This window comes from Schistocerca piceifrons, chromosome 2 (genome assembly GCF_021461385.2).
Source record: "Schistocerca piceifrons isolate TAMUIC-IGC-003096 chromosome 2, iqSchPice1.1, whole genome shotgun sequence".
NCBI lineage: Eukaryota > Metazoa > Arthropoda > Insecta > Orthoptera > Acrididae > Schistocerca > Schistocerca piceifrons.
In genome coordinates, this window is record NC_060139.1 from 710,759,448 (window position 1) to 710,771,260 (window position 11,813).

The 11,813-nt window shown below is 44.1% G+C and overlaps 1 protein-coding gene across 1 annotated transcript in view; it reads right to left on the reverse strand.

The window, feature by feature from the left end:
• The window catches only part of LOC124776568 (acetylcholinesterase-like), a 200,990-nt gene extending 189,443 nt beyond the window's left edge, over nucleotides 1–11,547 (reverse strand). The window contains exon 1 of the mRNA XM_047251609.1: nucleotides 11,407–11,547. Coding sequence (XP_047107565.1) covers nucleotides 11,407–11,517 — 111 coding nt within the window. The 5' untranslated portion in view covers nucleotides 11,518–11,547. The remainder of the gene's footprint in view (nucleotides 1–11,406) is intronic.
• Nucleotides 11,548–11,813: the final 266 nt, after the last annotated feature.

The following is an 11,813-nucleotide window of genomic DNA, read 5'->3' on the forward strand; positions in this document are numbered from 1 at the left end:
ATCTGTCTAGTTCGAGTCGGAGCGGCTAGGTCAGCGTCGGCTGACGACAAACAACAACTCTGCTGCGATGAACACACAACTGACTCGCAAGTACACAATTCGGTGGCGAGTATACAACTGAGCGGCGAATACAGAACTGTCCTAGCGCTCGCGACTCCAGCGCTTAAGAACCCAGGAGTCAGCGGTGGCGCGCGCAGACTTGCGGCGATTTCCTGTCTCGCTGGCGCTGCTTATGCGGACGGCGTCCGGACTTTGATGCTGCCAACCTTTTGGCAGCGGGCTCGGGTGGCATTACTGGCTAGGATATAACAAAATATGCTGCCAGTTAGTGCGTTCATTTTATCATCGCTGGGCCGCGTCAGCGATGTGCCAGCAACAAGGTGACGAGGGGAACCCAGCGACGTAACTGCATTTCAGAGTGTGGGTGAAGCCATTGATTATCCAAACCGCGAAATTGCTTCAAGGATGTTTACGACAATGTATGTGACTGAACGCAGTTTCTGCAAATTAAAAATAATAAAAAATTTAGTAAGGTCGGGTATTAGTGAAAGCTGACTGTCCACTTTAGCTAACTCGTCGATGGGAAACGACATAAGTGCTAAACTTGATTTCAGTCACAGTCAATGACTTCACTTCGTACAAAACCAAAGAAATGTAAAATAAAATTATAATAAACACACAATTCCTTCAAAGTGATAGTTTCTCAACTCTTACTTATAGCTATTTTTTTCGTTTCTAATTAATAAACTATGCACTACTAATAATTTACGAGCAGCAAATACAATGAGTTGTTTCCATGCACAGAGCTGCCAAAAATAATAATATATAGATTTTATAATAATTTCAGTTTTTTTTGGGAAGCTTGCACAATTTACAATTTATTTACTACAATGATACATATGATTTGTTGTGCGCAATATTTTTCTTCGGTGTAGTTCAAGCAATACTTTTCAATCAACTTCATTCTCATTAAACCAACTTATAAAGTTAAAAAAATTCTAAAACAGCGGAGAAAAATGTCGCAGACAGGTAGTTTTACAGGATTGGTTCAAATGGCTCTGAGCACTATGCGACCTAACTGCTGAGGTCATCAGTCGCCTAGAACTTAGAACTAATTAAACCTAACTAACCTAAGGACATCTCACACATCCATGCCCGAGGCAGGATTCGAACCTGCGACCATAGCGGTCGCTCGGTTCCAAACAGTTTTACAGGGAAGATAACGGGTTACCAAGTGGCGTCTTAAATATAACGCACTCAAAGCCAAGCAGCGATCATAAAACGGCATAAAGTGCCTGTGGATCTTATTCTGGTGCGGATCATGGGAGGTCCAATCCCACGGTCTGCCACTGCAAAGTACTTGGTTTAGTACTTGGTAGGCGTCTTACATGGAAGCCATATACAGAAGACGTCAGAGGGAAAGCGTAAGATCGCCTGACGGCGCTGTACCGACATTTAAATCCAATATTGACTCTTTCCGCACACCGCGCCATGACGCTATATCTACCAGGTGTAGAAGTATGAAACCGGAATTTCGCTGAACATGGTTCTAGCCGTCAGTGTAGGACATGTGAGACCGCGTCTGCAGCGCCATCTGCCTCTTGTAACGGCTGACGACGAATATCAGAACACAGTAACCATGGTTCCATACATCGGTACCTGTTTCAAACCCCTAAACATGTCGAGTTTTGTGCCTACGAACTACGATTTGCGAACAGCATTGGTTATCAGTTATCATTTGAAGAAAACTGCTGCACAATTCGTATGCTTGTCGAAGTTTTCAGTAAACACGCTCTTGGGAAAACACATTGTTTCGAGTGGCTCAAAAAATTCAAAAGTGGTGATTTAAACGTGAGAAGACAACGAATTGCAGGCTTTATTGTATGAAGATGATACTCAAACTCAACAGGAACTTGCGGAACAATTGAATGTGACGCAGAAATCCGTTTCTCTTCGGTTGAAAGCTATGTGAAAGGTGCAGGAAGTGTAAAAACGGGTTCCGCAAGAACTGAATGAAAGACATCAAGTAAATCGAAAGACCACTTGTGAAATGCTGCTCGCCAGGTACAAAAGAAAGTCGTTTCTCCATCGAATAGCGTCAGGAATTACTGTAGAGATTTTGGTTGTTGTTGTTGTGGTCTTCAGTCCAGAGACTGGTTTGATGCAGCTCTCCATGCTACTCTATCCTGTGCAAGCTTCTTCATCTCCCAGTACCTACTGCAACCTACATACTTCTGAATCTGCTTAGTGTATTGATCTTCTGATCTCCCTCTACGATTTTTACCCTCCACGCTGCCCTTCAATACTAAGCTGGTGATCCCTTGATACCTCAGAACGTTTCATTCCAACCGATCCCTTCTTCTAGTCAAGCTGTGCCACAAATTCCTCTTCTTCTTAATTATATTCAGTACCTCCTCATTAGTTATGTGATCTAAACATCTAATCTTCAGCATTCTTCTGTAGCACCATATTCTGAAACCTTCTGTTCTCTTCTTGTCTAAACTATTTATCGCCCGTGTTTCACTTCCATACATGGCTACACTACACACAAATACTTTTAGAAAAGACTTCCTGACACTTAAATCTATACTCGATGTTAACAAATTTATCTTCTTCACAAAACGCTTTCCTTGTCATTGCCAGTCTACATTTTACATCGTCTCTACTTCGACCATCATCAGTTATTTTGCTCCCCATATAGCAAAACTCATCTACTAGTTAAAGTGTCTCATTTCATAATCTAATTCCCTCAGCATCACCGGATTTAACTCGACTTCATTCCATTATCCTCTTTTTTCTTTTGTTGATGTTCATCTTATATCCTCCTTTCAAGACACTGTCCATTCGTTCAACTGCTCTTCCAGGTTCTTTGCAGTCTGTAACAGAATTACAGTGTCATCGGCTGTTCCATGAGGACTTCATGGTAGGTCTTGGAATTCCGGGGACCGATATGTTGCCGGTATCCTCATCGAAAACAAGCAAAAATCCTTGAGATTCTCGAGTTCCAGGATGGGTGAACTGTGTCTTTATACGCGTTTAACTTCTCACGGAATCCCAACTGAGAATCCTAAGCGTCTTAAATTAAGGGTGAGTCTAGGTAAACCATCGACATCCACTACAAGACCAAATCGCTTTGGAAAGAAGACAATGGTCTGTGTTTGGTGGGATCATAAGGCTGTCACCTAAAACCTGATGAAACTGTTAACACTGATCGCTGACAACAGAAAATGATCGATTTAAATGGAGCATTACGTGAAAAACGACCCGAATACGGAAAAAGGCGACGCAAAGTCATATTGCTCCATGATAACACCCCATCTCACACAGCAGAGTGGGGCAGGGAAACGATCGAGGCGCTCAATTGGGAAATACGAGGTACATTCAAGTTCTAAGGCCTCCGATTTTTTTTTCTCCGGACTGGAAAGAGATAAAACATGCGCATTGTTTTAAAATGAGGCCGCGTTCATTGTCAATATGTCCCAGACATGGCAGCACCATACGGCACATGGAATTTTACCGCCAGCGGCGAGAATGAGAACTGTTTTAAGTACTTAAAATGGCGACGTTTTCCTTACTTGGACAGCGTGCAATCATTCGTTTTCTGAATTTGCGTGGTGTGAAACCAATTGAAATTCATCGACAGTTGAAGGAGACATGTGGTGATGGAGTTCTGGAGGTGACGAAAGTGCGTTCGTGGGTGCGACAGTTTAATGAAGGCAGAACATCATGTGACAACAAACCGAAACAACCTCAGGCTCGCACAAGCCGGTCTGACGACATGATCGAGAAAGTGGAGAGAATTGTTTTGGTGGATCGCCGAATGACTGTTGAACAGATCGCCTCCAGAGTTGGCATTTCTCTGGGTTCTGTGCACACAATCCTGCATGACGACCTGAAAATGCGAAAAGTGTCATCCAGGTGGGTGCCACGAATGCTGACGGACGACCACATGCCTGCCCATGTGGCATGTTGCCAAGCAATGTTGATGCGCAACGACAGCATGAATGGGACTTTCTTTTCGTCGGTTGTGACAATGGATGAGACATGGATGCCATTTTTCAATCCAGAAACAAAGCGCCTGTCATCTCAATGGAAGCACACAGATTCACCGCCACCAAAAAAAATTTCGGGTAACCGCCAGTGGTGAAAAAATGATGGTGTCCATGTTCTGGGACAGCGAGGGCGTAATCCTTACCCATCGCGTTCCAAAGGGCACTACGGTAACAGATGCATCCTACGAAAATGTTTTGAAGAACAAATTCCTTCCTGCAATGCAACAAAAACGTCCAGGAAGGGCTGCGCATGTGCTGTTTCACCAAGACAATGCACCCGCACATCAAGCTAACGTTACGCAACAGTTTCTTCGTGATAACAACTTTGAAGTGATTCCTCATGCTCCCTACTCACCTGACCCTGGCTCCTAGTGACTTTTGGCTTTTTCCAACAATGAAAGACACTCTCCGTGGCCGCACATTCACCAGCCGTGCTGCTATTGCCTCAGCGATTTTCCAGTGGTCAAAACAGACTCCTAAAGAAGCCTTCGCCGCTGCCATGGAATCATGGCGTCAGCGTTGTGAAAAATGTGTACGTCTGCAGGGCGATTATGTCGAGAAGTAAAGCCAGTTTCATCGATTTCGGGTGAGTAGTTAATTAGAAAAAAAATTGGAGGCCTTAGAACTTGAATGCACCTCGTACTAGGGCATGCGGCTTATCTCCAGACTTGGCTCCGTCCAATTATCATCTATTTGCATCACCGGGTCACGCTGTCGCTGAACAACGCTTCAGTTCGTATGGAAATGTACCAAAATGGCTCGCTGAATGGTTTGCTTCAAAATAACGACCGTTTTTTGACGTGGCATTCATAACCTGCCGGAGGGGTGGGAAAAGAGTATAAACAGCAATGAAGATTATTTGAATGAAATGTTGTTTATCGCTTTCAAACAACAGCAGTGTAGTTATTGGCCGGCCAGAGTGGCCGTACGGTTCTAGGCGCTACAGTCTGGAGCCGAGCGACCGCTTCGGTCGCAGGTTCGAATCCTGCCTCGGGCTTGGATGTGTGTGATGTCCTTAGGTTAGTTAGGTTTAATTAGTTCTAAGTTCTAGGCGACTGATGACCTCAGAAGTTAAGTCGCATGGTGCTCAGAGCCATTTGAACCATTTTTTGTAGTTATTGCAACTAAATTCCAGTTTCATACTTCTACACATGGTAGCCCTGATCCGGCCAGTGCTGGAATATGTGGGCTGCAAGGTCTACAAGGCAGGATCGTCAGGCTTGCCTTGCATCTACCAAGATACTTTCCGACGCGCGAGTCGCGTGCACGGGCGGGAAGCCCGTACTTGCGTGAACGATTCAAACAGACTGCTCCACTTTTCCAAGAATTGTCGAGGCAGTCTGGAAATAGGGGTCATAGCTTCTCTGGGAAAACAGACACACCGTCGCAAGACCACAAGATGGCCAGAACTGCTCCGAGAATAAATTCCGCGAGCAACAGAGGCAGTACAACAGCAAGCAAAAACGATATTCAAAAAGTAGAGAGGGCATAAAGGAACGAGAGGTCAAAGTAAACAATACGCGGAAATGCAGGAATAGCGAGAAGTGCTTAACCTGAAAAACCACATGGCAGCTACAGCTGCCAGGAAGGAAAATGCGATGAGGTGAGGGGAGGAGGGGATCGGGTGGCAGTCCTGCCAGAGGCACGGGGTCACCTGCTCAGATTCTCGTCACTAACCTTGCAATCGGGTTCCAGGCAGTTATTTCTCTTTGCAGTAGGCATTGTCTTGCATCTAAGGTTAGATTTACTTTCATTCCAATTTATCTGTAGTGAGGAGGTTCTCCAGGATGTAGAACATGTCAGAAAAACAACAATACATGACAAATATTTACAACTCACAAAAATAAGCTAATGTACCATTCCATAGGTTCCAAGTGGCATGGTCGTCATTTTTTAATGAACGCTATATGAAAGAAACATTTTGCAAATTAAAATAAAAAAAAGTTTATTTATTTATTTATAAGGTAATAAACGTGTAATACAACTACTAAATACTTATTTACAATGGACACATTACTGCACTGAACTGGTGCAGAAGTTAAATTGTACTTACACACACACACACACACACACACCTATTTACAATGAACACATTAATGCACTGAAATTGTGCAGAGGTTATATTGTACAAATCAGTTGGTACTACTGAGAAATTCATCAATGGAGTAGAAGGAGTTGGCCACCAATAAATCCTTTAGGCTTCTCTTAAACTAAATTTAATTGGTTGTTAAGCTTTTTATGGCTGCTGGCAAGTTATTGAAAATGTGTGTTCCTGACTAATGCACACCTTTTGAACAAGACTAAGTGACTTTAAATCCTTGTGAAGATTATTCCTATTTCTAGTATTGATTCCATGAATTGATCTGTTGGTTTGAAAAAGTGATATATTTTTAATGACAAATTTCATTAAGGAATAAATATACTGGGAAGCAGTAGTTAGTATCCCTAGTTCCCTAAACAGGCTTCTTGAGTTCACACCTCATATAACTCCTACTGCACGGTTTTGTGCCCTGAAAACTTTAGCTTGGCTTGACGAATAATAATCCCATATGATATTATGGAATGAAAGTAAGCATAGTATGCCAGTTTTTTCATTTTTATATCCCCTATGTCTGACACAATTCGCATTGCAAATAGAGGTTTGTTAAGACGCTAAGGAGAGCTACCGTTCAGCACAGCAAGAGTAAACTTTGTCCAAATTTATGTGAGTTTCCTTACGATTGTCCAACAATGATACTTCCTTGTCGACAACACGATAGGAGTCAAGAGGAATGTTGGATATGAGTCGTCGGCTTTGGCCATTGACGTAATGTTGACGACTGCTGTCACGTCAGCTTTTGGTGCATGTATTCACAGTGTGTTACTAAAACAAAACAAAAATAAAACAAAAACAAAAAACTGAAAAATTGGTTGTGGTGACTAACAAAATTTTATGTGGTTATCCAGAGGTAAAGTTTAGGTCGGAAAGCAGCAATTTAGATGTGACTTGGCGAAGTCAACGAATCTGATACTAAAAAAACTCTCTTGTGGTGACAGACTGATCTACAGCTTTGCCTGAGATCTGGGTTAGGGTGGAAGGTGACAGTTTGGTTGTGAGATCGCGAAGCCGACGTATGTGACACTGAAAAAACCCTGGTTCTGGTAACGGATTGATCCGTAGCTTAGCCCGTTCGAGAAAATCACCAGCAACATCAGTCACATGTTTCCTATGTCACTGGTGAAAGCCGACGACTAGTGCCCAACATTCCTCCACATATCACGATAGTCAGTCAGAAGCCTAATCCTAGTTGATAAAATTTACCTACAGAGAGAACTTAAAAGTCCTATTATACTGCATGTGGACAGGCCAGGAGCTACTTTAGCTTTTCTTGTGCATTCGTTGTTCAGTACAACGTAGTAGTTATTATTTGCCAACATTCTGCTAGTTATAATTTGCGAAAAATCCTTCGATCCAATCGCACATCTGTGAAGATACGAGTACCTTTAACAACGGCAATTCCATTATTAGCCGAGTATGTGGTAGATCGTCAGATGAGATTTTGAAATACAAAAAGAGGAAAGCCATTTGTTCACCGGCATCTACTATTTGCGAAAAATTGTGTACGAATGATGTAAGCTCTGTTTCATGCGAACGATTTTTTTCTGACTCAATGCTGATTCTGTGAGAAAAGATTTTTTCCCTCCGGAACGTCACACTGTAGGGGTCAGAATTTTCCTTAGATACTGTAACTGGTAAACGTTAGCGTGTTGCGTATCCGACATTTTACCCTTCTCTTGTAACAAAGAGTGACCTGCACTGTTCTTTTTCGTCACGAGAGATAAAACACTGGACAAAGACATTTCCTGTAAACACGATCTTCCAAAGGACCTAATTTTGCAGCTTATTCAATGAAAGCACAACTGGAATTGTGTCCGAGGCTCCTGCCTTTTTCGCTTTAGATAAATTTAATTGTTTTGTAACACTGATAGTGCTTATATCAATGTCTCTCATTTCTGAGTCTGTGTAGCAGTCAAACAGTAGTATGGTGTACGACGTTTTCGAATGCGGAATTTGATGGTTCTGCTTTCTGCCTACTGTCATAATTTCCAAAAGCATACAGATCAACGAGAGACTGAATGACAGGTCTGGTTCTATTTACTGACTGTACATACGCCTACGTCAAGAAATTCCTAGAACTTTCTAGACTTGGCACGCAGCCCTTCTTGTGAAGGCATTAGTTGATATTACTTTTCTATCTTTCCTTTCAGTCTCCCTTGTTGCGAGAGGCAAGTATCCTATTTTTTAGCAACATTATCCTAATGAACAGCATATTATAAATACCTCACTTTTAGAGCTTGTCAGCCGGCCGGAGTGGCCGTGCGGTTCTACGCACTACAGTCTTGAACCGAGCGACCGCTACGGTCGCAGTTTCGAATCCTGTCTCGGGCATGGATGTGTGTGATGTCTTAGGTTAGTTAGGTTTAAGTGGTTCTAAGTCTAGGGGACTGATGACCTCAGATGTTAAGTCCCATAGTGCTTAGAGCCATTTGAACCATTTTTTATTCCCACCGAAGGTGTGTATCACTGAGCTATACCCACTGTAATACTTTCAGTTCTGGCTTTACAGCCATCATATTCAGCTACAAGAAGGTTTTCTTAGAGGAGTTCAGAAAGCATCACTGGGAAGACGACGTAATGTGTTTTGAGGTACTGGTGACAGATGGTTTATTCGGTACATGTATCATGAGAGAAACCGCCTAAATTGTGGTCCTCCTCCGCGATTGGCTGCTGTGTTTGGAAGTAGCGCGCCAAAATGATAAACATCCATTATTAATATAAGAAAAATTAAACAGTGAATTTACTTGCATTTCGTATAAATGCACCTCTCAATAGCAGGCTATCATTCAATTGTTTTAGAAGTGTTAATTACCAGCAGAGTAATAAACAATTGCTAAACGGAAAGGCAGAAGAAGCACTTCGGAGATCTTCCGGTCGCGCCCAACTTGGATGGGGGCGGGGTGGTTCGGCCGTCGTATCAGAGCTCGATCGGCAGTCTCGGATGACAAACATGTTTTCTGTAGTGGTCAGTATCAGTTAAGACATAATTAGCAATCTATGGTTTTTGGACGTCTAATTGAGCACCAGTCTGATAGTAATTAGGCAACATTGTAACACGCCCGGGAGTACAAATGGGCGGCGTTCCCTTTATCTGTTTGTCGATTCGAGACCGTGCGCCCCATCCACACTACGTACCTGGTAATCCCGCGGCGGTCGTACTGTTCTGCTCCACAATGCCGCTGGCTTGCCTGAAATTGTCTATCGAGATACGCAAGCGAGTTAGGGGAGCCACTCAACGTCAAAACACAACACTGTTCTACGTCTGGTATGAACAACTATATTCTGAGACCATAAAAGAAAGTCGCAGGTTGCACTGTTTACATTCTAATTCAGAAGTGTTATCCCAATTAATGGATGATTAACAGTCCACAATATCATTTGGACGTGCGTACGCGTAACCGACACGACGCGGGTGATTGTTGATGATGCGGAAGCCAAATGATCGCACGAAAGTTCTTACGCTCGTCATGCATACACAGATATTTGGTACCAGTCCTCCTTGACACTAATGATAAATTTTAACACTGTTCACTACGTTAAATTTACAGTTCACAGTTCTCAATTGTGCGATCGTGCGCGTAACGTCGCGGCGCAGCTGATTGTTGATAATGCGGAAACGCGATGATCGAACGCACGTTCTCACGCTCGCTACAAGACACTTGCACTCGACTGCACTTTTTTATGGTGACTAATTTCTACTGATTCACATCACTTCATTCTGGGTGACCAAACACGGCGCGGATGATTGATGCTGTGTGACACGCAACGAGAGGATACACACATACGTTATCGGCGGCACTGCTCATTTTTAATTACATCTTGACTCACTTTCCTCTGAATCATTTGCTTATTTTATCACTTTACTGTAATAGCACTTGTAGCAACACTTCAACTTCCATCTAACAATGCCTCTCACATGCAGACCTACACACAACACAACATAATAGTTCCGTGTCCCGCGCTCGACTCGACAGACGCGGCTGCCCGCAAAGATACTCCACGACTACGCCAGCGATATAATATGCTTACAACATGTAGTTCAATATTTTTTTACTCTCTGTGAAAGTGTGAATAATGGAAATATTTGTAATTCATAAGGTGGTCTACAATTGTGCAGTTTCTCGTATTCTGCTAGTGAAAAGCGCGTGGCTTACCAAACCAATATAAATTTAATTATTTATACAGTACCAGTTCCTCGCTAACAGCCATTTGAACCATTTTTTTCTCATATTAGTAACGGATGTTTATCATTTTGGCGCGCTGGGCCTCAAGGTAACGGATTCACGACGTCTGTGCTGTTTTCTGCGCAGGCGACAACAACTTACTGCAGGTAGGTGAACATCATTATGGAACTCAGGTCGGTGGAAGCAACTAAGTACCTCTCGTGTACTGCAATCTTAGTACAAATGAGACCAGTGACACGTCATCTGTGGTAACACAGAGGGGGCAAGAAGGAAGGAAATTATCGAGGGAAGGGAATTATCATACACACAGAAATTCCTCTCGCTATCTCTGTCCTTCACCTGCCGTAGCACAGCCTTCATTTTCAGGAAATTACTCATGCGCATGCGTAATTGCGCTGTTGGAAATTTATGCGCGTACATACAGGTACAGCAAAAATAAGGCGTCGCGTGGACATACCTTATTGGAGTTAAAGTCACTTAGTGAAAACTTACAGTCATACTAGATTTTACTCACAGACGTTCCCCGTATTACATGCCGTCAATGAAATCGCCCCACATCTCGATCACCTTCTCCCACACAGATGCTAGGTGTCGTACACTGGTCGGCCGCGGTGGCCGAGCGGTTCTAGGCGCTTCAGTTTGGAACCGCGCGACTGATACGGTCGCAGGTTCGAATCCTGCCTCGGGCATGGATGTGTGTGGTGTCCTTAGATTAGTTAGGTTTAACTAGTTCTAAGTTCTAGGGGACTAATGACCTCAGAAGTTGAGTCCCATAGTGCTCAGAGCCATTTGAGCCATACTGTTAGGGTAGTTGAACTGGCCTCCTGCACTTTCAGACTTCAACAGACTCAAACACAGCCGTCGGTGCTCTCTGCACTGCTCCAACTGTCCTTCTGCTACCAGCTACAGACAACGGGTATGCCATGTGTCACACATCCTTCATGTTATGGCAGTGTTGCCGCTACATTTTATCCAACCCATGTACTTGACATTAGCAACAAAGTGACAAACGATTGTTTTGTAATGAATGGCGAGTAGTAATCGTCGGACAAGACACAAACAGTGGCAGTACCTGCAGGCGGCGCGAGGTGAACACCAGCAGCAGTGCAGTCGCCACGGCAACCAGTGCTAGCGCCGTTCCTACCACCAGTCCGGCCAGCCGCACCGCGCGCCCGGTGAACATGTTGTGTGTTGTGCGCTCAAGTACCCGGCGGAGATGAGGTACAGTACAGTAGGCAGCGGCTGGGGGCAGGCAGACCAGCCAGCCAGCGGGCGCCTTTGTCCTGTACCTGTCGCGAGCGTGCCGGCGCGGCCTTGCACCGACGGCGCCACCTGTTGCGCAACAGTTTGCGGCGAGCAGCAGGTAGGCCTCCGCAGCTGCCATACGCGAAATTTCAGGCCACGGCTAGACAGCTGGCAGTGCAGTGCAGCGTGCGTGACCTGCGTGCGCAGGAGTGTCAGGAGGGAAGCGGCTCCGGG